The 22,736-nt window shown below is 35.9% G+C and overlaps 9 protein-coding genes across 20 annotated transcripts; 4 read left to right on the top strand and 5 right to left on the bottom strand.

Annotated features, from left to right (window-relative positions):
* Positions 1 to 105: 105 nt before the first annotated feature.
* On the top strand, positions 106 to 2,746 carry LOC108563438 (hrp65 protein-like). 3 transcript variants are annotated; one of them, XM_017922130.1, is made up of 4 exons: positions 106 to 325; positions 1,294 to 1,575; positions 1,941 to 2,083; positions 2,136 to 2,746. In XM_017922130.1, exons 1-4 carry the CDS (start codon positions 194 to 196, stop codon positions 2,662 to 2,664), a joined length of 1,086 nt encoding a protein of 361 aa, XP_017777619.1. In that variant the 5' UTR covers positions 106 to 193; the 3' UTR covers positions 2,665 to 2,746. The 3 variants fall into 3 exon arrangements, with proteins under 3 accessions (XP_017777619.1, XP_017777605.1, XP_017777611.1); XM_017922116.1 differs by lacking the exon at positions 106 to 325 and adding an exon at positions 662 to 1,206; XM_017922122.1 differs by lacking the exon at positions 106 to 325 and adding an exon at positions 664 to 1,194.
* A 589-nt stretch (positions 2,747 to 3,335) lies between these two features.
* LOC108563366 (hydroxyacyl-coenzyme A dehydrogenase, mitochondrial-like) lies at positions 3,336 to 4,472 on the bottom strand. The gene is made up of 2 exons (XM_017922029.1): positions 4,272 to 4,472; positions 3,336 to 4,219 (listed from the first exon to the last, which is right to left on the bottom strand). The coding sequence occupies exons 1-2, from the start codon at positions 4,383 to 4,385 to the stop codon at positions 3,404 to 3,406; spliced, it is 930 nt and encodes a 309-aa protein (XP_017777518.1). The 5' UTR covers positions 4,386 to 4,472; the 3' UTR covers positions 3,336 to 3,403.
* A 197-nt stretch (positions 4,473 to 4,669) lies between these two features.
* LOC108563412 (general transcription factor IIH subunit 5) lies at positions 4,670 to 6,084 on the top strand. 2 transcript variants are annotated; one of them, XR_001891092.1, is made up of 2 exons: positions 4,670 to 4,998; positions 5,085 to 5,251. XR_001891092.1 is itself a non-coding variant. In XM_017922081.1 (2 exons), the coding sequence occupies exons 1-2, from the start codon at positions 4,964 to 4,966 to the stop codon at positions 6,061 to 6,063; spliced, it is 225 nt and encodes a 74-aa protein (XP_017777570.1). In that variant the 5' UTR covers positions 4,683 to 4,963; the 3' UTR covers positions 6,064 to 6,084. The 2 variants fall into 2 exon arrangements, 1 of the variants encoding a protein (XP_017777570.1); XM_017922081.1 differs by lacking the exon at positions 5,085 to 5,251 and adding an exon at positions 5,874 to 6,084 and having other exon boundaries at positions 4,683 to 4,998.
* On the bottom strand, positions 5,030 to 6,674 carry LOC108563376 (meiotic nuclear division protein 1 homolog). 2 transcript variants are annotated; one of them, XM_017922038.1, is made up of 5 exons: positions 6,606 to 6,674; positions 5,778 to 5,881; positions 5,481 to 5,723; positions 5,283 to 5,429; positions 5,030 to 5,227 (listed from the first exon to the last, which is right to left on the bottom strand). In XM_017922038.1, the coding sequence occupies exons 2-5, from the start codon at positions 5,862 to 5,864 to the stop codon at positions 5,090 to 5,092; spliced, it is 615 nt and encodes a 204-aa protein (XP_017777527.1). In that variant the 5' UTR covers positions 5,865 to 5,881; positions 6,606 to 6,674; the 3' UTR covers positions 5,030 to 5,089. The 2 variants fall into 2 exon arrangements, with proteins under 2 accessions (XP_017777527.1, XP_017777535.1); XM_017922046.1 differs by having other exon boundaries at positions 5,778 to 5,878; positions 6,606 to 6,647.
* On the top strand, positions 6,048 to 6,811 carry LOC108563393 (zinc finger HIT domain-containing protein 1). Its single transcript, XM_017922057.1, has one exon. It carries the CDS (start codon positions 6,066 to 6,068, stop codon positions 6,543 to 6,545), a length of 480 nt encoding a protein of 159 aa, XP_017777546.1. The 5' UTR covers positions 6,048 to 6,065; the 3' UTR covers positions 6,546 to 6,811.
* Positions 6,812 to 7,226: 415 nt separating this feature from the next.
* Positions 7,227 to 12,514, bottom strand: LOC108563346 (protein transport protein Sec31A). 3 transcript variants are annotated; one of them, XM_017922000.1, is made up of 15 exons: positions 12,359 to 12,514; positions 11,391 to 11,871; positions 11,123 to 11,335; positions 10,580 to 11,061; positions 10,337 to 10,526; positions 10,069 to 10,283; positions 9,927 to 10,014; positions 9,762 to 9,872; positions 9,515 to 9,709; positions 9,243 to 9,454; positions 8,349 to 9,182; positions 8,191 to 8,253; positions 7,675 to 8,070; positions 7,546 to 7,617; positions 7,227 to 7,489 (listed from the first exon to the last, which is right to left on the bottom strand). In XM_017922000.1, the coding sequence occupies exons 2-15, from the start codon at positions 11,857 to 11,859 to the stop codon at positions 7,301 to 7,303; spliced, it is 3,729 nt and encodes a 1,242-aa protein (XP_017777489.1). In that variant the 5' UTR covers positions 11,860 to 11,871; positions 12,359 to 12,514; the 3' UTR covers positions 7,227 to 7,300. The 3 variants fall into 3 exon arrangements, with proteins under 3 accessions (XP_017777489.1, XP_017777497.1, XP_017777506.1); XM_017922008.1 differs by lacking the exon at positions 12,359 to 12,514 and adding an exon at positions 12,256 to 12,322; XM_017922017.1 differs by lacking the exon at positions 8,191 to 8,253 and having other exon boundaries at positions 12,359 to 12,513.
* Positions 12,515 to 12,582: 68 nt separating this feature from the next.
* Positions 12,583 to 13,173, top strand: LOC108563404 (protein aveugle). The gene is made up of 2 exons (XM_017922068.1): positions 12,583 to 12,738; positions 12,805 to 13,173. The coding sequence occupies exons 1-2, from the start codon at positions 12,700 to 12,702 to the stop codon at positions 13,111 to 13,113; spliced, it is 348 nt and encodes a 115-aa protein (XP_017777557.1). The 5' UTR covers positions 12,583 to 12,699; the 3' UTR covers positions 13,114 to 13,173.
* Positions 13,174 to 13,258: 85 nt separating this feature from the next.
* LOC108563679 lies at positions 13,259 to 17,640 on the bottom strand. Of its 6 annotated transcripts, XM_017922447.1 has the most exons (4): positions 17,561 to 17,640; positions 14,528 to 14,991; positions 13,820 to 14,193; positions 13,259 to 13,763 (listed from the first exon to the last, which is right to left on the bottom strand). In XM_017922447.1, the coding sequence occupies exons 2-4, from the start codon at positions 14,989 to 14,991 to the stop codon at positions 13,336 to 13,338; spliced, it is 1,266 nt and encodes a 421-aa protein (XP_017777936.1). In that variant the 5' UTR covers positions 17,561 to 17,640; the 3' UTR covers positions 13,259 to 13,335. The 6 variants fall into 6 exon arrangements, with proteins under 6 accessions (XP_017777936.1, XP_017777913.1, XP_017777921.1 ...); XM_017922424.1 differs by lacking the exon at positions 17,561 to 17,640 and having other exon boundaries at positions 14,528 to 15,522; XM_017922432.1 differs by lacking the exon at positions 17,561 to 17,640 and having other exon boundaries at positions 13,259 to 13,754; positions 14,528 to 15,522.
* Positions 17,641 to 18,051: 411 nt separating this feature from the next.
* LOC108563670 (protein msta-like) lies at positions 18,052 to 21,930 on the bottom strand. The gene is made up of 8 exons (XM_017922412.1): positions 21,746 to 21,930; positions 21,162 to 21,295; positions 19,687 to 19,827; positions 19,259 to 19,628; positions 19,006 to 19,200; positions 18,704 to 18,945; positions 18,393 to 18,652; positions 18,052 to 18,331 (listed from the first exon to the last, which is right to left on the bottom strand). Exons 1-8 carry the CDS (start codon positions 21,782 to 21,784, stop codon positions 18,090 to 18,092), a joined length of 1,623 nt encoding a protein of 540 aa, XP_017777901.1. The 5' UTR covers positions 21,785 to 21,930; the 3' UTR covers positions 18,052 to 18,089.
* Between the last annotated feature and the right edge of the window lie 806 nt (positions 21,931 to 22,736).

The following is a 22,736-nucleotide window of genomic DNA, read 5'->3' as shown; positions in this document are numbered from 1 at the left end:
AAAAATTTACTGTCTGACCGTGTTGTCACCGTCATCGGTCTGCTTATTTTATCGATACGACCTAGGAACACTTCGGTTTGCATGTAACGAAAAAATCGAAATGTACTCTGGGTCCGATTTGGTGGTACGCTTCGTCGGTTACCAACGGAGTCGGTAGTGCTTTTTTTAACTGTGCACTCGAAGGAAGAGGAAGATGAGACATTTGAGGGAGAGGAATGCCATCATCCTCGCAGCACAGCGGAAGCTCAGCTTGAACACCGTCGTTTTGCCGCCTCTTTCGCCAACTTTCAAGGAGAACGGAGCCGAACTTCTGGAACAGTTCTTAGTAAGTCGAAATTATTATTCAAACTATAAAATAGTAGATTTTATTAAAACTTCTGTAAAGTCTCTTAAAAGTCAAAGACTTGAAATTATTTGAATTTTTTATCTCATTTTATTGATAGATGTCGTTCAAGTACAATTCCAAAGTTAGTTATCAAATTTAGTTAATATTCATTGAAAATCACTGAAATTATTTATTCAAAGTTTCAAATCTGCTAAACGTAAAGAGGATTCAAATTTTGAAAGTTAGAATTTAAAAAAAATGTTAATTTATTTAAAAAAAAAAGTACAACAATGTGATTTTTAACTCTCATTGTTGTTGCGTTTTGTTGGCTGGTGATGCATTTTCGGGTGGTTGAACGTGAAGGGTGGAAAGCTCGGGAAATTTGTTGTGAATGCGCCATAATAATAAAATCAATAACTCGTAGACTGCAAGCGCGGGGTTCGTAGGTGTAAAACTCTCGAGGCGTAGGAAGCAGAAGTTAACGTCGCTCTCGTTGATTTTGTCGAGTGCCATTTTGCAATCGAAATACTAGAACAAGTGGTGAAAAGAAGTGGTGAAAGTGGACTTTTTGCAAATCGGAAAAGCAAACTCAATTTCGGATTGCCTGTGCGTGTTCGCGCTGCGACGTCGCGACGCTCCGCCGAAAATCCCAGCAGGCGACGAGGCTACGTGTCCCCGGGCATCATCTTGGCGATGATCTAACGCTTTTTTTCTATTAATCATCGTTGTTTTCTCCGTTGAGTTTCGCACAGAAAGAAAGGCCAAGTAGTTGTATACGAACAGTTAAAGAAACGCAAAACGTTGCTGCAGTTGTTCGTAAAATGGCATCGAAAGTGATGGTGAAAATCGCGGTTCAGCCATTTTCGCAGGTGAATGAAAATGTATATATATATATCAATAATGTCCTTTGTTCACGACGGCATTAGGATGAGTAAGCGATTATTCATAATTCTTATTGTTGTGTTTAGGTCAACAAGGCGAAGGCTTCTGGGGTGAATGGAGAAGTCGTGCCCATAGGAAGGACGACCGAGATCGGGCGTCTGGATGCTCAGAAGGCCACGGACGCCCCTCGTGTTGCACAACTTGAGCAGAATATAAGATATCTGCAGGAGCAGCATCAGCTCATGCTGAATGGTTTGCATCACGAAATTGATGTACTTCGACATCGAAACAGGGAGTTACAATTCCAGCTCATTACCGGTCTAAATCTGAGTAGTCCATCTTCCCCGGACGATGATACCAAACATAAGGTACTACTCATTTTACCAATACTAACAAACATGTAAAACAAGTATAATTTTGATCTTAAAGCAATGCTCTCAAAAAAAAATACAAATTTCATTAAACTTGTCAACCATATGTTGATACTAATATCATAATCATTAACCAGAACTTCATATATGTTATTAGGTTTGCCTTAGTACTGAACTATCAATATGTTCATTTGTGTAAATGTTAGACTTGTTGATCTTCTTACTTGAATATTGATTGACATATTTTTTTGTATACATAATACATCATCAAACAATATAATGTATAGTTGCATAGCTTAATCTAGGTGTAGTCTTTGAATATTAATTTTCTAATGTTACTAAAATATTAAATTTGTGTTTAGGTTTACAACAGCCCGAAGCAGGTGAATATCACTCCGCTACAAGTGGAGATATTGGAGAAGGAATTATCGGAAATGAAGGTGCAATGGCAAGAGTCCGAAAGCCGAAATGTTTACTTGTCGGCTATCGTTGACGAACAGAAGAAGTATGAAATTTAATTCCTAATAACTTTTCTACAATGCCGTTCTTTTTTGAAGGAAATTGGAGCGTTACGAACGCGACAGAGAGAGAGAACGCGAACGCAGCATACAGCCCGATCCTGAGCTTCTTCGAAAACTCGACGATGCCGAGTCTCTAATCCGAAGACTCCGTCGCGAAAACTCTGATCTTCGTAGAGAAAACGCTCTTACCAATCCTCCTGCTTACCAGCAGAGGGAGTTCCACAACCGCGACGGTTGCGGCACTTACCAACAGCAGCAGCAGCCGAGGGGCGGCGGAGGTGGCGGTAACAACCGCGGAAACGGCCGAAATCGCGGCAACGGTGGTAACCATTACAGGGGCAACTGGTTTCCTCCTCTCCACTCTCAGAGCTACTGGCAGAATGGGCGGGGACAGGAACGCAACGGCTCCGCCTCCGTGGATGGTACTTCTTTGCCAAGCTTACCGGCCGGAGGTGGCGGAGGCAGCGGACAATACCAGGGCCGTCGCGGCGGCAACAACAACCACTACAACGGCGAGGGTAGAAAATACAGAGGTAACCAAAGTAGAGGCCAAAAACCGTCTTAAGATGCTTCAGAAACGACGTATTTGGGGAAAGACCGCTTTTATTGTTGCCTCTATAGCTGTTACATCCCTATAGAAAACAACAGGAGGAAGTAATTTATAAATGTTTGTTGCCGAAAAATTAAAATGGAAATTCTTGACAAAAAAAATAGATACAACTGATATTTACATATATCTATATAATTGTGATATAAATAAGTGTTTTTCGATTATTAAAGCTTTATATATTCCAATATTTCTATCTCTAAAAAAAATATATATAAACAGAATAATTGAAAAATAATAACTAAAAAAAATAATAATATATATCTTGTTGATGTTTAGAAGGTGGAGTATATAACATTGAGTTTCTGTCTTATGGGTTCATCAAATTAATCGAAAAATACTTTGACTAAGGGAAGCAATTATAATGGCAAACACAAGGATTCCGCGATGGGATTCAGAATTGACTTATGTTCGTACGTGAAATAAACGCCCTTATATGTCTAGCTTTCGTTTTGTTCCAAATATTGTTTGACACAAGGCACAAAAAATCGGTGTGTGCATTGCAATATAATATATTATATATATATACAAATATTATACATAACATATATATAAATAACTGCTCCATGATTAATTTACTTTATGTTTCTTTGTGATAATATATTTATTATACTTGTATTTCTATATCTGAATAAAATACTATATATATTAGAAAGAAAACACTGATATAAAATTACAAAACGTGCAGGAGGAAAGATTACTTTTTGTAGTTGTAGAAGCCTTCGCCGGTTTTCACACCCAATTTGCCTTCCTTCACCAATTTCTCTACAGAATCGTTAGGCTTAAAGAGTGGATTCTCTGGGTACTTCTTAAACCATCCCTGCATGATGGAGTTTGATGTGTCGTGTCCAACGTAGTCGGCCAATTCAATCGGTCCCATTGGATAACCGGCGCCCAATTTCATGGCAATGTCGATATCCCTTGGAGTGGCGTCGCCCCTTTCCACCATCCTGATAGCTTCAGCAATGTATGGTACAAGAAGCCTGTTCACAATGAATCCAGGAGTGTCCTTGCAAGTCACACAGGTCTTGCCAACAGCCTTACCCCAGGCCATCATAGCATTGAAAGTTTCATCAGAGGTCTCTGGAATGCGAACAACCTCCAACAGCTTCATAACTGGAACAGGGTTGAAGAAATGCAGACCACCAAACCTATCCTTGCGGCCAGTCACTGAAGCAATCTCTCCAATTGAAAGGGAGCTGGTGTTTGATGCAAAAATAGTTTTCTGTGGTGCTTGCTCATCCAAAGTCTTGAACAGCTTGTGCTTGATCTCCATCTTCTCAACAATTGCCTCAATGACAAGATCAGCATCTTGGACAGCCTCTTTGGTATCTGTGCAACCCTTGACGCGCTTCTTGGCCTCGGCAACGAATTTCTCGCCCTCGCTAGGGTTATCCTTAAACATTTTCTTGGCTACTCTTCCCAGATTGTTGCCAATACTGGCTTCAGCCTTTTTCAGGATGTCTGCATTCAATTCCACTAAAGTAACATTGTGGCCGGTTTGCGCTGCAACCTATATACAAATCATATTTCATGGCTCTTCTACTTGTTATTACTTAACTTACTTGAGCAATTCCAGAACCCATTAAACCTCCTCCAATAATTGTGACATTCTTAATCGCACTTCTGGCTGTAGAAGTGGACAGAGAACTCTTTAAAATCGTTAATGGTTGAGCCATTTTCTGTGCTAAAACTGAAGATTCTCAAAAACCGACTAAGTAACAGTGAAGTCCAAATCGAACTGTATATTTAGTTGTCTAGGTTTTCGAGATATACCGACCCGGGATCAAAGTACAAAATCCAAAGTCACGTTACAAGATATCCATAATATAAATACAGAAATATTTTATTTACTTTGAGTATTTAATTATTATGAAAAATATAAATCATTATTTATTATATATAAGTATTATCACATATTATGATAATGTTCATTCCTTTTAATTATATTTAAAGTCAGCATTTATATTTTTTAAATATTTCTACCAATGTAAGGAATGATAATGCATTTATAATTAGACGCAACAAACAATTCATTATCTACAATAAAATGATTTCGAAATAATTAAGCAACACGTAAATAGCAAATTATAAACATGCACTTAGGATTCTTTACCAAAGGGCATGTGGATTCAAATCTCCCGCGCGTTTCATAACCTGTCAGACACTAAACAAAAAATTATGGCATAAAATTCTTGCATTTCGAATCAAACACACGTTTCTTCAACAGCAGCAAAGGAAATATCATATAGCAAGGATGGTGAATGTTATGAAAGGCATCTTGGTGAAGTGGTAAGTAAGTGTATAATGATATTAGCAATGGTTATGCTCATAACCTAACTTATTTTATTTGTTTGCTTTTTCTCTTAACTGTGTAGTGAGCTTACTCTACGTAATCCAATTCTTCTGGGATTCCAAACTGCTTATCGATGACACTACTTTCAATCATGAAACGATCCCTGCACCAGGTTTTCAGTTGAAAAATGTTATCTGTCCATCTATTTGCAGCAAGCTTAATATCCTGAGATTAAAAGTGTTTTCAGTACATGTTTGTTAAATGCATTTTATCCTGTTACCTTTATTTCGTTCTTTTGGCTTTCAAACATTTCTTTATCATTATTTTGGCACTTGGTCAATTTGTTTGCGAGATACTGCTTTTCCACTTGTAAATCAATTATCTTTTCAAGCAGTTTTTTCTTTTCCTCTTCATCATTTGAGTTTATCTATAATGCAACTACTGTGATTTTGTACAAAATAATGTTTAAAGCACATACTTGAATATTACCAACTGCTTCTGTAGTTGTTTTTAGTTGTTCCTGAGTTTTCTGCAGATTTTGTTCAATATTTTTTAATTTCTTTTTATGGATATTTAAAGCTTGACTTGGGAAAGCCCAGAAGTAAATGGATGATCCAATTTTATCTGTTTCCACTAATCCATCATCAACCAAGCTTTGGACCACATCCTTCACAGAATTAGCAATAACACCCTTTTCTTTTGGAGCAATCTTTTCCAATTCCTAAAAATTATTTAACATAACAATTCATTGTTTTAAATGTGAAATTGTGTATACTTTTAATTGGAACCATGTCTTCTGTTCATAGAAGATTTGCATTATTCTCTGCTTCTTCTCTTCAGCACTGACCCCCTTCTTTGACATTGTTTTCAGCGACCCTGCTATGAAACAGTTTTTACTACACTTGGATGAAACTATCAAACTAGGACGCAAGTTCATCATTCAAGACTTGGATGAGAGCCACCTGTTCATATCCAGCGATATATTGGACACTTTGCAAGCGAAGATAGACGACTTGATGGATCAAATCAGTTTTCCCATCATGGAGAAGACTATTAACTAAGGATGTCGAAGGTGGTAAGTCGCGGGTCTACGAGACTTCGCGAAAATGAGCGTCAACGGATCATCGACGACTCGACGCGCAGGAGGCGTTTGCGCAAATTCTTGGAGAACTTGGAGGCCGACAACTTCCATGAAGATCCGCACGCGGATCTGGTTATGAGCAAGAAGGTGCCCAAATTCGATGATAATTTGGAATCGCGGACTAGGAGTAAGAAGCGTGAAAGAAACTCTGAATATTATCAAATTAAGTATAGGAAGAGTTTCCAACAAATGATTGAGGATGACAGGAAGGAAGCAGATGATAACAACAGGATGTCTTACATGGACTTGTCAGCACCGCAAAGTGACTTTCCTCCTTACTATACCTGTGCTGTTTGTGGATACCATAGTAACTATATATGCATTTCATGTGGGGTTCGAGTGTGCCAAACCAGATGTTTTGATACCCATTTTGAGACAAGATGTTTAAAGTGGACTACTTGAGTTTTTGTGCTTATTTCTCTGCATGTACATTGTTTAAAACTATTAACTTTTACGACTTACCAGTCACGAAGTTCAAATTGGTTTGAATACTTTTAAGGTTAAATGTTCACCACCATCCTTACAAATGTGTATTTATTATTCATTTTTCAGTTAGTTAGGCAATTTTACATACGTTTAAGTAAAATAGTAATTAATTTACCACGACTTATGTTGCATGCAATCTAACATGAAGCATAATAGTGAAATAAAATATAATTTTAGAATGATTTACAAATAACGAATTTGTTACAAATGATACGTTGATGATTCAAGTCAATATTTAGGTAATAATTAAATTTGATTGAGAAGTCGCTGTTACGTGAATGATCTCAATCTAGAACTGTTTCGTAATATCGTAAAACAATTAAGGTAGCACAAAGAAGAGGTACCTCGTGCTCTTGCACATCCAATGTTGTATCATTTTTTGTGATGCTGCATTCATTTTATAGTGTATGGAAAGTATGGATTATATTAATCATTTATTTATTTATATTGAACAACAATAGAGACAATTTATTGGCAATATATATAAAAAAAATAAGTTACTGTTCTCCTGTTCACAAAAGGTTCATCATGTAAAAATAAGACTTGTCATTTGTTAATAAAAGAATTTTATAGTGAATATCATTTTACATTGTGATAAAATTTATTTTATTTTTTTAATAAAAACTATATATTCATATTTTTAAGCTTAAATTAAAAAAAGTAAGCGGGTTTTACCTAAGATATACCTGCAGCTGCAGGGCGCATTGCAGAAGAACCTTGAGGCCTGGCATGAAGCTGGCAATTTGAGAGAAGTCTTGTCCAGAAACCAGCTGGGTATGCATGGCCAAACCTCCGGTGTAATCACCGTTCTGCACACATTGGACCATTTGATGTAACGCGGAAAGCGTATTCTGCGATAGCTGCAAATATAAAATTGTTTAAATATCATAAATCCGCTCGAATTAAATAAACTCACTTTACGATCTCTGAGTAAATCATATAACGTTTCTAATTTTCTAGAAACATCTTCAATCTTCCTTTTCGTTTGCTGAAAGTTAATATAATTATTAATTTAATTTCTTTTACTTTACTCGTTGCAGCTTACGGGATTATTGGCAGCGCAGCTACATTGATTTTTGAGTTCGTTGAATACAGTCTGCATGTGGATATGTTCCTCGGGGATTGGCAACTTTGCGATAGGTTGCGGCACTTCGACCCTTCCGGACACTTCCTGTTGTTGGGTACCAACGTTTGCGTTGGCAGGAACAGCTTGCGTGTTGAAATTGGTCATGTTTCTATTGAAGCCCTGTTGACTGCCGGTGGTCATTGGTGGCGGTTGGAACATTTGAGGACTATTATCTTGAGCATAAGGATTGAACGGTTGCTGCTGATGTTGTTGAGTTGGAGGCATGTATCCGTTTGCAGGGACGTTCTGCACTGGAGCAGTTCCGAATATCGGATGAGTGATGGGGTCCTGGGATGGCAAATCTGATTTGATTGTCTAAAAAATGGAGAAAACAAACTAAATTATCACATTTCGAACTGATTTCACATCAAAACAACATCACAAATGTTATTGTTCACTCGAAAATTCACGGTTAAATCTCTCTCTGCACAATACCTCTTTTTTCCATAATCTTAAACCAGAGTGTTCTGCAAACATTTTGCTACTCTCTCCATAACTCTAATATAAGAAACGAGAAGTTATAAATTTTGTGCCTTTTCAATTAATTCCATTTTTTTTTTCATGATCTTGTATGGATGTGAGTTTGTATTTACCGGTTGTTTCGCTGGCTTATTGAATGCTGGAGGATCGTTCCAGCCTGGAGCCGCAGTTGATGGTAAAACGTTCATTGCAGAAGACATATCCGGAGGAGGCATCATAGGGTTTTGATTGAAATTGTTGCTCGGCACGAATGGTGTGCTTGGTGGGAATGAAGAGTTCGTAGTGGCATTAGTGTTAAATTGTCCAGGATTCGGGGTGAAAGGTTGAGCTGCTGGTACCGGCGCAGGATTGAACACGTTTGTATTATTTGGTGTGAATGGATTGGTTGAGGCTCCCGGTTGGAAGATCTGCGGTTGCATAGGCGTGGGCATCATCGAATTGGGTCCGAATTGATTCCTTGATCCGTAATGGTTGGATTGGACCGAAGGATCTAAAAGATACTTGCCCTTAGGTAACCCAGATCCACCATGCGCAGATCCAACACTTCCTGGTCTTGGTGGTTGAGTGGTGGGTGGTGCAACCGGTGCTGGTGAAAATGGCTTCGGTGGTTGTTGGTTGAAGGTATTTGATAGTTGTGGCTGCTGCCATGGTTGTGTTACCGGTGTAGGCACATTTGGCAATCCAGTGCTGAATTGGTTTTTAAACGAAGCAGGCGGATTCGCAAATTGATTGCCATAATTAACAGAGTGCCTCGAATTTTGGCGGCTTCTCTGATTCACCTGACCGTAAACCGTTTTATGACCTAAAGCCACAGTTAAACGTTCCCTCAGAGCAGCGACGCGTTCGTTTTGTGAACTTCCCAAGTAATTCAAAGCTGTACTTAAGTTTCCTTGCGATGCCAGAATAAATGCGTATTCGGTCAAAAGCTCAGCTAGTTTTCCACTTACCTATTAAAAAAAATCATCACATTACATAGATTGTTTATGCAATACACGCATTACACTTACATCAACAATCCTTCCTTGCCTCTCTACAGATCTTTGCAAGAACGTCACTAATTCCACCAACTCCTGCAGATCGTTATTGGATGTGGTAGATTTGGAGCTCCAGGAAGAAACCAGCTTTTCAAAACTTCCAGCGCAAATGTAACACAACTGTGCGTCTTCAAGCAACTTTGGATTACCATCGCTTTCAGTTTCCAGACGAGATCCCATAGTTTCTGCACATCGATTAAGTATACCATTTATATAAATAATTTACTTTCCTTCTTAATCCTTACCACACAACATTGGTAATTCTTCATCTGAAGCATGCGTCAGCGCTGCAGCCAACGCTTCCTTCCAGCTATTTATATCACAATTGTTTATCACAGATATCCAATCTTCAGAAACAAGGGCTGAAATTAATGAAGAAACATAGCCTTCACATTGTTGAAGATATTTATACTGCGTCCTTGCCAACAACTCCGAACCACCTGCAATTGAATAATTAATATTGTATGGATTAAAATATATTGATTATATTACCGGTCATGGCAATGATTAAGGCATCTGCGAAACGTTTTGATTGAATGCACAACTCAACTGCAGCCTCCACGTTGTTAAGTAATAAAGCTTGGGCTATCAATCCTTCAGTATCTAAAATTAGAAAATGCATTACAAACAATATTTTTCTCAAAATTTCATTTATACCATCGCCTGTTTTTATTTTATAAGGAACTATCGGTTTCTTAACTTCTTGCGAAATACTGTCAAACGGTGAAGATTTGACGTCATCAATCTATAAAATAATTATTTATTAATAATAAAATAAAGTCAGGATTGATTAACGTACCCTGTTACTTGCAAATGGATATATGAGACCATCCACGTCATTATTGGTTTGATTATCAACAAACTCATTCAGCTTGGCGTTAACATCTTCAATTTTGTAACCCAGAAGATTGAGCAACTCAGCTCTTGGATTTTGCTCAAAGTTGGCTTTCAGGAAATGCCAAATATACTTCTTATGCTGATCATCGGTTGAATCTGCCTTGTTTTTGCAGTATTCTGAAAAATCGATCAATTTAATATAAAATATAACAATTTTTTTTAGTAAAAACCTGTGAAATTTCCATATTCTAACGCTTGTTCCAATTCAGTTGACTTATTAACCAAATCTGACTCTGTAATGACTTGGCTTACATACACGATTTGAGGAATGTATGGAGCAGCGTCTCCTGGTTGCATATTCTGTTTTGCTTGTGTAATAGCTTCTTTATCGTTCTCGAAAGTGAACAGTTTACCTCCAAACTGAATGCATAATTAATAAAAGATGAAATATAAGCAAAAGCTATTCAACTTACACCAAACGAAGCCCCAACCGGCTTCTTCAACCATTTGGGAGGTTTGCTAAGATCGACGCTCACCGGTGCAACGTTTTGTTGAGCTACAGGTGCTTGAGCATATCCTTCCATACCTGGGAAGCTATCAGCAATCTTGTTTGTAGTTTGAATCTGCTGAGCTTTACCACCCATCAACGAATACACCGAGACGTGTCCATCAAAGCCGGGGGTAGCAATGAGAGCTGGATTTTTGGGACACCAAGTGATATCGAAGTTCCATTGATTTGTTTTAGCAACTTCCGAGAGAATTTCTCCTCCTGGATAATTGGAATTTGGATTCCAACAAACAATTCTATTATCTTTAGCGCAAGATATGAGAAGGTCCGGATCTTGCGTGCACCAAGCCATAGAAAGGATACCCCTTTGATGGTTCTCCAAAGTTTTCAATGGTGACGTGGCGAATCTCAAATCCCACAATTGAATTATTGGAGCTTGATCTTCCTCTACAAGAAAAAAGAAATAAATTTAATTATTTAATCTAAATTCTTATTGGAATTATTTTACCTGAAGCTAAGCACAACTGAGTTGCGACTTCTGGATGCCACGCAACGACTTTCCACCTAATTCTGGATACTGTATCGGTTAGTTTAATGATCGGCTCGTTTTTCCTCAAATCCCAAACGACGCACTTCGAGGAGAACGTCGAAGCCAAAATATGTTGCACCTGTTTATTCCATTGAATACTAAGAACGTCTTCGAACGGCTGAGATTTAGCACCTACAAAAATCATTGATAGAAAACTTAACATCGAATCATTTGAATCCTTACAAACCTGGTGTCATTGGGGCGTTGGTGTTGTTCATGTCCCATATGTAAATTTCAGACTCGGAAGCGCCGGATGCCAGGAGATTATTTTGAAACGAGTTGAAATCCAAGGAATGAACAGGCCCAGAATGCTTATTGTGAGTGGATATTAAAGCGCTTTCATTTTTAAATATACTGTCCACGTTGTAGATCTGCATAAGACCACCATCACATCCACCAACAATACAACCCTTGCCATCACCACCATAAGGTCCCCAAACCAGTTTATGGAACCTCTGCTCAGTGGGAATGGACACCTTAAGATCCATTTCCATGCCAGGTTCTGACAGGTTGAGGGAGAATATCTCCAATGAAGCATTTGTGTTGAATGTTGCATCCAGCTGATTTGCTGCAGTTCCTGCAGCCAAATAGATGGAATCCTGATTTGCTGGGGACCATGCTATGTTAGCTGTTCTCTCCAAGTCTTTAACCTTCATTTTCAATATTTCCTAAAATTAATTTCAATATATAAAATTTGCATCATTTACTTCATAGATAATTATTATGAAATAGCCATTGACAGCAAATATCAAATTATTATATCATCTTTATCACAGAAGTCATTGCCCTGTAGTAATGGCCTCATTTTAATTAACAATAATTAATATTAAAATAGTTGTAAATAGTGCAACTGCAAGAATAATAATATTGTCATTTCATTCCAATTGGTTTTGTTTCATTCTAATTTGAAATTTTGTAATGTATAAATGACCTCAAAAAGTCAGTTTAGTTTGCAAATTGGTGTAGATTCATTTTCCGATAAATATAAAACAACATACGTAGGCGTTGTGTGCATTTAATACATCTTTTCTATAGAAAAAAATAAATGTTACCTTCAAAAACAATTGGAAATGACGTGTGATATAAACAAAACAAATTTGGCCACTTATGTAATTCTCAACTGTAAATAGAAACGAGACGTAAGCTTTTAAATACCTTATAAGTACAATTGTTTAATACATTTACAGAGTATTTCCTCGCAAAACACTTTAATTTTTGTGCCGCAACTTTGACAAATCGACACTGGGTATTGCTTCCAACGTGGCTAAACTTGATTGATAATTTGACGTATACGTAAATACATACACACTTGGTTTGTTACTTGGCTTCTGAGTAGTTCAAATGAATCGTGTTATGCAATTCCTCTTACACCATTACATTACATGTCTTACACGATTTTGAACTGTCAGATGTGTAAACAAAAACTGTAAAAAAGTGTAAATGATGTTATTATTATTATAAATTGGACGAAAAGGCTTGATAAATCGATTGACAAAATGGTAGAGGAAACCTGCAATACAACAAATAAACCCAAGGTATTTAATTGTTATATCAGATTTAGTGAGATGTTATTATGTTATATACTTGATTTTAAATTTCAGGTTAAAACTACCCACAAACCAAAATATGTGTATTTGTGGACAGTTCTGGATGTGCAGAGGTGGTTCAGGAGACGCTGTGAGCTGTACTATCCTAGCTATCATCAGCAATTCTTGAACCATGAAATAACTGGAAGGGCACTTCTCAGATTCAACAATGACCATCTGCTGCGATTGGGAATCACAAACAAGGAGCACAGGGAGGCAATCTGGGAGGAAATACTGAAATTGAAGTTGAAAAATGATATTATGGATATTAGGGATTTACAACGAAGCAACATGAATATGGTTTATGATTATGCTATTGCATGAGCCAAAGCATTGCAAATATTAACTCTTAATTGCTTTAATTTTATACTGATTTTGAATTTATTAAAAATAAATTACACAATAATAAATAAATAAATAAATAGATAAATAAACATACATTAAGTATTTACAAAAAAACATAATTTGTACTAAGAAGAAAACAATAATTAAAAATATCCATTTAAATCTAATGACTTTCATATAAATTCGCGCTCCGTTTTCAACTCATTTATCACCTGATTTATCACTGAAATTACTTTGTTCGTCATTCGGTATGCAGTTGTCTTCGTTCTCGCTGCTATCCTTGGTGTTATTGTCCTCACCAATCATCATGTACTTTTTGATACCCTGCTCCAACATGTTCCTTAATATCTTGCAATCTTTTAAAATGTCTTCGTTATTTTCGCGTTTTCTTTTAACACCCACTTCGCATCCCTCCTCTCCTGGCTCCACCTTAATATCCAGAAGCTCCTCTGTATCCGTGTACGAGACCCTCTGAAGTATACCGCCCAACATAGGTAGTAACGTCATCATCTGCGTGCCTATCAACCGATTGAACTCGAGCCGTTGCTTCTCCAGTTCCAGCTTCTCCTTTTGAATGACTAGACTTTCTTTCTGCACCTTCAGCAGCTCTTTGATGGTGTCTGAAAAATCTAAAAGTGTTAATGTTAGACATTGGTATAAAGTGGTAAAATACCAATTTTGGTACCTTCATCTTTAGAATGGGTAACTTTAGTATTGGTGACGTTACCATTTTGTGTATGCAGCACTTGACTGCTGGCGGTCTTGTTCATCTGCTGCTGTTGATGCTGCGGTTGCAAATTGTTGAGTATGAGCAGCGGGAACGGAAGTGATTTGTTCGCCGTATTCTGGGGCGCCATTTGAGTGTTGGGCAGAGAGAACGCAGGTAGAATTGTCGGAAGCTTCTGGCCGGAGGACGTCGAAGTTGCTGGACATATTGGAGTGAGTTTCGGTTGCGAGATGGACGCTTTCCCTTGAACATGTTGCACGATTGGGGCAGGTTTCAGTGGAGGCGGAGGGTTATCGTCCTCGTAGTCCGAACTGCAATCATTTTCATATTTACTGGAATTATAACACATCAAAAATTGACAATTTATATTTTGGCATTTTTATATTTTATTATATCAAATGATAATATTTAAAGGGATGTTATGTTATGATTTTTTTTAGAGTTTTTTTGTAGGAAGGGAGACTTGAGAGGTTTACCAAAAACGTTCATCAGGTTCTAAATTTTCGATTGAAGCGTATCCTTTTTAAGCAGATTATAGGTATGGACTAATGAATGAGGTTTGAGTTTGTTTATTTTGCGTTGAATATGGTGTAGTATCGTTGGTGATTAAAGGGTAAATCGATTTTGTAGAGGAGAGTATATTTATTTTAATAAATTGATACTTACTTGACGCTTTCGTTGGTGACCCAGGAGTCGTTATCATCAATATCGATGTCCTCGACTTCTTGCTTAATAACGACGTCCTCGATCTTGGGTCCATCGAGCGCTTCTTCCATGATTTTCTCGACGTCTTTCCTGGGCGATTCTTTGCTAAGAATGTCATCCATAGCTTTAAAATGCGGCCAATCGGGATCTACAGTGCCTATACCTTGGCCGCACGCCATCGTTCTTTTGATGCGATGGTAAAGACATTTTAGGTTTCGGATTCTGGTTTTGATTTCGTCCGGTGTTCGGTAAAAGCCACGCTGCTGCATGTGTGCCGCCAAGAGGCGCATCACGGGCGCCTTCCTATGCGTTAGGAACAATTTGTTTTGTATGTTAGGACTACCCCAAAGCTGAATCAATAATTTTGTCTCGTCTTCGCGGAAGTTGGCCGTGCGTTTCTTTTGATGCATTCGCATATGATCCATCTGGAGATAAAGACGATAGCGTTTTTGATTGCTCATTTACTGCTGCTTTCTTACTAAGTTTGTTGTTGCTGTTATTTATGTTTATTTTTTGTTTGACTAAATTATTAAACAATTGTTTGACTTGACTTCAAAAACATCACGGGCGATGATATTTCTGGGATAACGCGACGACGATTCCGTCGCCCTTCCCCATCCAAACATCCATCGCTCTTATCGTTATCGAACAAACATACGTATCCATGTTCGAATCAATATTTTACACGACACGCAATTAAAATCCACGAGAATCTACAAGATCTAGTAGGAAACTATTCGCCGTTCGAAACAAATCAAGTGAGGGGAAAATTTAATTCAGATTTCGTTGACAAAACTTCAATTCTTTAACATCAAATTTGATTTGACTGTAGCCACAGACACACATCAATATACCTATGCTCTCTACATCATATAATCATTACATAAATATCATTTTATATTAATTATATACTTAAATACAAGCATTTTTCATAGTAAATTATGTACATCATTCATAAGACTATGAGTTTTTAAATTAAATACTTTATAATCAATTACAAATATTCAAATAATCATGACTATTTACTCAAGTGTCTTAAATTAAGTGTTAAACTTAACAATGCTTCTAAATAATAGAATTACCAACTAATCATGTATATTATATTTAATTGATGTTTCAAATTGTAAATATATTTATTTTATATACCATAAACATGCTGCAATTCAATATTCAAATAATGATTCATATGTTTTGTAGGATGACTAACTCAATTAAATGAAGACCAAACTATTTCCCTCCAAAGTTTTTGTTATTAAACTTTTCATTGCTTTAAGATTTCAATATTCTCATTGGTTTATGTTAGAATTTATTTTGACTTTCAAAGTTGCAAATTAATCAAGATTGGCCTATCCAAAAGTGATTAAACATGACATTTTCATTAAGTAATATAATTTTTATTTGAATTTGAAGGTTAATACTTTTTTTCGTGTAGATTTCGTAAATGTTAAGCATTTGGGAATGGTAATACAAGAAGCATGATAATATATCTAATATGAATGATTTACCTTAAAAAATGTGTTCAATTCAAGTCTGTTGTCTACGAGAAAAACACTTTACTTAGTTACAGGAATACATGAAACTTTTCAAACCAATAGGATTTAAATATCAATTCAACTTTTGTTTTCTCATCTATGCAACACATTATACAACCCTAAATAATTTGAAAAATTCTTAAAAATTTTTATAGCTTAGTTGAAGTTAATTATAACAAGTTTACATTATTATTAGAAAATTTAAGTTTAATATAAAGAGTTTATTCTATAATTTGTAGAATTTCTACTTATTAAGTATATAGTTAATATAACTTTGAAATATGAAGAGAAAATATAAAGAAAATAAAAATATTAAAAGATGTGGTATTAAGGAAAAGGTTAAAGTTCCAGGTGCGATACTAGTTTTAGGGTCGTGCGAAAGACGTCACGATATTAGGATGATGTTTTTTTTCTTTGTTGGTTTCTATGGTCGAAAAGGGCGCGTGCCTATGGGATAAAAGGAAGCTCACAATGGTCTTGTGAGAAATATACCAAACGATTGCACAATTTAGAATATAACGGCAATAGTTGTATATTGGCTTAACATGAAGGTTATATGCTTTGATAGATACATTTTGTGATAACGCTTCTCATTGAATATTGTGCTATTATACTAATTTATTGTAAACATAGCCGAAATTGATTACACGTTTGTTAATCAGTAATTAAATAAAATAATAGGAGATAGTGGCAGTAGCATTCAAGTTCTACATAATAGTTACAACTAATAGTTACAATGAATATTGTTAATAAACTGAAGGATTTAGTATATAATATAAAGTATTATAGAAATAATTATAAAGTTAGATATTTTTTACTATTTGGTTATGATGAAATAATATGAAACATATGGTGTTGTATTGAGGACACTGTACACATTCTTTCTATGTCAATTTAATTATGTTAAAACTATTGCTTGTATTTCATTGATGAACTTCTAATATTGTTTAGTTATTAAGTCATTATCACAGTTTGTATACTTTGAAGGTCATTCATTTCTTAAATTGATGTTAAATGTATTTTCTAAATTATTATATAATTTAATAGTAATAAATAATTGTTGTTGTTTGCTAAATCAAATGTAGTTTAATGTTAAAGATTGAAGTATTTTTTGTAAAATAAATGTTGATAATTGTCGATAATTGATGGCATTAGGTCGTATCTGTATATATGAATTCGTTGTGGGCATTCTGGTGTTTCCACCCCGAGCGAAGGGATGGAAGCGCGCGCGAAAATCAATAAATAAAAAAAAATCGCACCGTACGATTGTGAGCATGTCCACGTATAAATAATTCGTTATTGAATCACGGCGATTCCGCCTTGAATTAAGCTCATTGTGAATAGTGAGAAGGGATGTAATTGTTCAATTAGTATGTAAAATAATGAAGAAGAAAGAGGGGTTGGGGGGATGTAAAACAGAAATGGCAACAACTAAACAGCGGGGTTTCGGAATGACACTTACCTTTGATGATTTTTATTTTTTTTTTGTATATATGTATATAATGTTTATGGTGATCACAGTACGTTATCACTAGGTGAAACACTAACAGTTAAGACACTGATTATGTTAATTGCCGGTGTATATCGATTTCGCACGGAGTGCGTATTTGAGTGTGTGCATTTGCTAAGAGCTTAAAGCTCAGTAACACAGGGCTGAGTCCTTTGGAAAGTGGGAACTGAACCACCCTACTGATGTAGGATCGATATTGCACGGTCATGCGCCGTTTACCAGACACTTAAGTCCTTGCAGTAAGGACATGCAATAGGCGGCGGTGGCCACCCCACATGGAAAATTCATTGTTATCGAATGGATTTAGGGGAACTCCGGCGCGTGGAATGGGGTGGCGCGGACCCCTTAGAACCGCGCCGCTGCTGCTCACACATTGATACACACACAGAAAGACAGAGAGAGAGAGAAAACGGGGAGGGATATGAAGAAATGCCGCGCTTTACTCGTCCTTCATATCCTTTTTTTTTATTATTCGTTTTGTTTAAATCCTACCGACAACCTTGCCCCATTCCCTCATCCTATCAAGAGCGTCCTCTGCCGCGACACCCATTATTCCCTCCGGCGAGTTCCTCGGTTCGTATCCCAGCACGATCCTCGCTTCCTCCAAATACCGGATCACTTCCTTGATCCTGTACCTCAATTGGGTCTTGTTTAGCAGCTGCCTTTCGAACTGCCTTGTGGTAAGCACAAGAACGGGTGCGTGCAGCTCGTACAGCGTAACACCTGGAAAGGTACGCACGTACAACAAAACAATGACCAACAAACGAAGAACCCCGAATCTCACCCCTCAATCGCGTGAATCCCGGTTCAATCACATCGAAGATCCTGATAATCTCCTTGCAAATATCCATCTTGCGCTGCAGTTGCTCATCGTCGAGTTCGTGGATTAAGTAACCGTTGATCTTCCCGTACAGTTGGCTCAAATTCAGCTTGATTTCCAAGAAGAGGTAGTGGGTGGGATGCAGCACGTTCCGGTATTTACTTAAAATCGCCTCCAAACCTTTAAGATCATTGGAATCCAGAGCGTCGATTTCACGGGAAATCCTATAAAAAGACGTATCAATTTCACCCTTATATTTTAATTGTATCGCGCACCTATTGATTAGCAGCTCCATCGATTTAGCTGTTATTTTGTAGCCAGGACAACCGTTAATATTGTTGCATTTCCAATCGGATTCTGGGCTCAAAGGCTCTAGCGCCAGGACGTAACCGTCCGGACATTTGGGACACCTCAGAGCTCCGGCGAATGTTCCGCATTCCGTTGGATCTCTGCATCTTGCGCACATGCAATGAAAGAACTTGTTCTCCAAAAGATGTTCCCGCCGTTTCAGCGTGCTCTTAAAACGACAAAAAAAAAATAACGAACAAATTCGTATCACCCCAGTTCCGCTTTATACCTGCAGAGTGTAAGCGTAGCTCAAGGTTATAGGTTGATTGATTGATATGGAAGTGGACGCTCTGACGGTCAGCTTAAAATCATCCTCATCGTCGTTATGATTCGTGTTCGGTATGCAGTTGTGCGACATCAAAAATGCTGTGGGGTAAAGACCCCGGATGTTCACCCCCAGATGACCGATCTCGAAAGCATTCACCTTAAAAAAAAGAAGTATAAAATCAATATCGACACACGGACATCGGACACGTGCTCACTTCCAATATCCCGCAGATTCTGTGCACGTCATCCTCACTGAATTCCTTCATCTGCCAATCGCTGATTATCCTGTTCACGATCATCGTCTGATTCGTTGTCCAAACGTCCGTCAGCTGTTTGCGGATTTCGTTGTGATGCTCCATTTTCATTAAAATCTCGTAAGACTTTGGATCGGTACGCTTCAACATCAAACATCGGAGCGGAACGATGCAATAGAAGTTCTCTTTCAGCTTGCTGAAATTCCTGTAATCCAAGAAACGATAAGATTTGCAATCTCGTAAAATTGTACACTCCGCTTTGGTGTGTCCGAATTGCGTTCCAAGCTTAGCGCAGTTCGCACTGCACAAGGGCCAATCGCAACCTTTACATCTGCAAAAAAAAAACTATTTTAGTTCAATTTGATAATCACTAGTAAATTATCAATTACTTTGCGTAACTTCCAGATTCTTCGATCGGTTGGTAACAGGCGAGACATTGCACTTTACAGCCTGTGCATGGACCAACAACAATAGGCATTTCACTCAGTATAATATTTCCTGGCCTCAATTCTCTAGTTGCTACCATATACCTAAAATCATTGAAATATGAATTAACTCAATTATAACACTATTTTTAATGGTAATAATTAAATAAAGATTATATATTCATTAGGAAATAGAAAAAAAAACTAATGTTCTGCATAAGTGTCAAGAGGAAAAAGGAACAATTGTAAAAATATCTTCAGAGAAACATCAATTTTTAATCAAATTCAAAATACTTAAAAAGTAAATGTTGTGTGTAAATGTATATCATCGCTGATCAAGCTATTGGTATTGTTAACATTAAAGACATTCAATGTTATATTTACATCGGAGGAAATAAATTCAATTCAATTATAACACTATTTTTAATGGTAATAATTAAATAAAGATTATAGATTCATTAGGAAATAGAAGAAAGAAACTAAAGTTTTGCATAAGTGTCATGAGGAAAAAGGAACAAGTATATCGAAGCAGATGGTTTATTGGTATGCTTTGGCTATCATCCAACTATCAATAATACAGTTTAATTAAGCCATTAAACGTTTACGCTTTAAAAAATATAGTTCTTCTATTCAGCGTGTTTCGGAAATAAAATTTATTACCTCCGATGTAAATATAACATTGAATGTCTTCAATGTTAACAATACCAACAGCTTGATCAGCGATGATATACATTTACACACAACATTAACTTTTTAAGTATATTGAATTTGATTAAAAATTGATGTTTCTCTGAAGAGATTATTACAATTGTAGGAGAGTTGGTTTATATACTAATGATGTAAATTAGTAAAATTTATAATTTATAGATTAGTGTATTTGTAGTAAACATTTTCATTAGTACTCTAAACATTATTTTTAAAAGTCTAAATGAAAGAGGTAAAAAGCTAAACTAACTACTTATTCGTAAATTTACCATTATCAGTTTTTGTCACATTCATTTGTCAGACAAAACAATATATTAAATTAACTGCAAACTTGGCAAAATTATCAATGTAACAATTAGTTACATGTTTTTTTCTAGTATTGTTTTGTAAACTTCTAATTAACAAAGTGTACTCACATCATTGATATACGTTGTTTAACGTTTTTTTTTTCTAAAGATATTTATTAATTCTAAAGATATTTATAAACTTATTATTTATTTACATTTTTGTTTGTTAAAAGTTCAAAGTCCATCCATTTGAATATTTTACTAATTTTCTATTGTTATTCATAATCATAAAATTAACATAGCAATTTTAACAATTAAACAAAAAGTAAATAAAAAAAATCGCATTTAAGTATTAGCGGAAAAGTAAAAGCTACGCTAATTATATTTACTGTTGCGTCGTTAGCGCTGTAAACATTCTGCGAAATGAGCACACTAAAAAATGATTACCTTCCCATAATTTTCGAAGTTTTAATTGCGAAAATTTCCTCTCCATCATCGAAATTAGTAACACTCGCATCTCTGTAATCATTCATGAATTGATCGGAAACAACTGACTGTGATCTGCTCTTCGATTTGCATTTCTGAAAGGAAAGCGGGAAAAAAAATAAATAAATATTCATCGCTTGTGAAAATTGCAGTAATTTTCCAAATCGCAAGGAATATTTCTAACACATATTATTTCGTTTATCGTGAAAAAAATAAATATAGAAAACAACAGGATATTATTATATATGCAAATGAGCGCATTTCGAAATAAACTAAATAACGCAGGAAACGAAGCTATGTTTTCATAAACATGTCGCGCTGAAACACGCAGCGAATGTATGTATTCATTTCGAAGGATTCGAGGAAAACATTTTTTGCGACAATGCCAACAGTGATTATTCGCCGATCACGAAAACTGCCAATAATTTTTTAATTTCCAAAATATCTAGAGTTACAGCTTTTTTTTTCACAAGTGTTTTCATTTAGCTCCGAAAATAAACGAAAAAATCTATTAAGGATAATTTTGGAGCAATAAAAAAAAATACCTTTTTCCTATGGTTATGGTTGTGGCTCTTCGAACTCATCTTTGATTTTGTGTGTGATAATCGAGATTTCTTTGCTGATTCTTACAGTCAAGTGTCACATGTAGTTTTCGTGAGACACTGCCTGGTGAAAACTCTGCAAGTTTATTTGCAGACCAGAGATATCGCCCTACTACTAAAACAGATTTTGTGGGAGTCAAATGCTTTATTTTAAGAATATATTTATATGTATATATATATACACATATATGCAGACACACATTAGGATACACATACACATCTATTTGGACAATCTTTTTTATCAGTTGTCCGTACGTGTAGTAAATATTGATGGTCCCTGGTTTCAATAACAATTAATTAGGTTGCATTTAGTTTGTTTTCCTTCTGCGAAATAAAGTGGTTTTCGCTTTAAAATAATGTTTGCTCGAAATTTAATTATGTTCAGTCAGATTTATATTCTCCTACGAAAATAAACACACTTAAAATACTTAATATTTCAGTATATGAAAGTTGTTGTTTTTTAATTAAACTTAGTTACAATTACGTTTTACTTAAAAATGTGTATCTTTCATTTATGTAAATGTATTTTTATAATTTCAATTTAATTAGAATTTTTGGAAATTAATTTAAAAATAATTATTTTATTTAATTCAATCAAAATATTAACGAGAATCTAATTTCGATTAAAATTTATTTATGATTTAATATCAAAATATTAATAATGTTTTATTAACTTGTTTATAGAAAAATAAATATAATATAAAAATTATTCAAAAAATCTTGAATCATTTAATTTCATTGATACTTTATGATGTATTAGTTAAGGCGGCTTTTCAATTAGTCGAGGCTATTTAAAGATGTAGTAACAGATACCAAGTCGTGTTCGAATGTCAGAGACACAGATTTTGGCAATCAGTCTTCTGTAATGTAGCATAACAACTGGACCTTCTCAATTTATACATTATTGTTATGACAATAACTTTTATTTACAGTT

This window comes from Nicrophorus vespilloides, unplaced genomic scaffold, assembly GCF_001412225.1.
Source record: "Nicrophorus vespilloides isolate i.1.1-1 unplaced genomic scaffold, Nicve_v1.0, whole genome shotgun sequence".
Classification (NCBI taxonomy): Eukaryota; Metazoa; Arthropoda; class Insecta; order Coleoptera; family Silphidae; genus Nicrophorus; species Nicrophorus vespilloides.
This window is presented reverse-complemented; position numbering and strand designations above follow the sequence as displayed.

Coding starts and splice junctions, on each gene's coding strand:
- LOC108563438 (XM_017922130.1), top strand. CDS start 194: ATGAGACATTTGAGGGAGAGGAATGCCATCATCCTCGCAGCACAGCGG. Junction 1,576..1,940: donor ACGATGATACCAAACATAAG/GTACTACTCATT, acceptor ATTTGTGTTTAG/GTTTACAACAGCCCGAAGCA. Junction 2,084..2,135: donor ATCGTTGACGAACAGAAGAA/GTATGAAATTTA, acceptor TCTTTTTTGAAG/GAAATTGGAGCGTTACGAAC.
- LOC108563376 (XM_017922038.1), bottom strand. CDS start 5,864: ATGTCAAAGAAGGGGGTCAGTGCTGAAGAGAAGAAGCAGAGAATAATG. Junction 5,724..5,777: donor AGACATGGTTCCAATTAAAA/GTATACACAATT, acceptor AATAATTTTTAG/GAATTGGAAAAGATTGCTCC. Junction 5,228..5,282: donor GCCAAAAGAACGAAATAAAG/GTAACAGGATAA, acceptor TTTTAATCTCAG/GATATTAAGCTTGCTGCAAA.
- LOC108563670 (XM_017922412.1), bottom strand. CDS start 21,784: ATGAGTTCGAAGAGCCACAACCATAACCATAGGAAAAAG. Junction 19,201..19,258: donor GAATCTGCGGGATATTGGAA/GTGAGCACGTGT, acceptor CTTTTTTTTAAG/GTGAATGCTTTCGAGATCGG. Junction 18,946..19,005: donor GCTACGCTTACACTCTGCAG/GTATAAAGCGGA, acceptor TGTCGTTTTAAG/AGCACGCTGAAACGGCGGGA.
- LOC108563679 (XM_017922424.1), bottom strand. CDS start 15,027: ATGAGCAATCAAAAACGCTATCGTCTTTATCTCCAGATGGATCATATG. Junction 14,194..14,527: donor GTCACCAACGAAAGCGTCAA/GTAAGTATCAAT, acceptor TTATAATTCCAG/TAAATATGAAAATGATTGCA. Junction 13,764..13,819: donor TACCCATTCTAAAGATGAAG/GTACCAAAATTG, acceptor TAACACTTTTAG/ATTTTTCAGACACCATCAAA.
- LOC108563412 (XM_017922081.1), top strand. CDS start 4,964: ATGGTGAATGTTATGAAAGGCATCTTGGTGAAGTG. Junction 4,999..5,873: donor AAAGGCATCTTGGTGAAGTG/GTAAGTAAGTGT, acceptor CATTGTTTTCAG/CGACCCTGCTATGAAACAGT.
- LOC108563346 (XM_017922000.1), bottom strand. CDS start 11,859: ATGAAGGTTAAAGACTTGGAGAGAACAGCTAACATAGCATGGTCCCCA. Junction 10,015..10,068: donor ATCCATTTGCAAGTAACAGG/GTACGTTAATCA, acceptor ATTATTTTATAG/ATTGATGACGTCAAATCTTC. Junction 8,071..8,190: donor TAAGATTATGGAAAAAAGAG/GTATTGTGCAGA, acceptor TCCATTTTTTAG/ACAATCAAATCAGATTTGCC.
- LOC108563393 (XM_017922057.1), top strand. CDS start 6,066: ATGTCGAAGGTGGTAAGTCGCGGGTCTACGAGACTTCGCGAAAATGAG.
- LOC108563404 (XM_017922068.1), top strand. CDS start 12,700: ATGGTAGAGGAAACCTGCAATACAACAAATAAACCCAAG. Junction 12,739..12,804: donor ATACAACAAATAAACCCAAG/GTATTTAATTGT, acceptor TTTAAATTTCAG/GTTAAAACTACCCACAAACC.
- LOC108563366 (XM_017922029.1), bottom strand. CDS start 4,385: ATGGCTCAACCATTAACGATTTTAAAGAGTTCTCTGTCCACTTCTACA. Junction 4,220..4,271: donor TGGGTTCTGGAATTGCTCAA/GTAAGTTAAGTA, acceptor ATTTGTATATAG/GTTGCAGCGCAAACCGGCCA.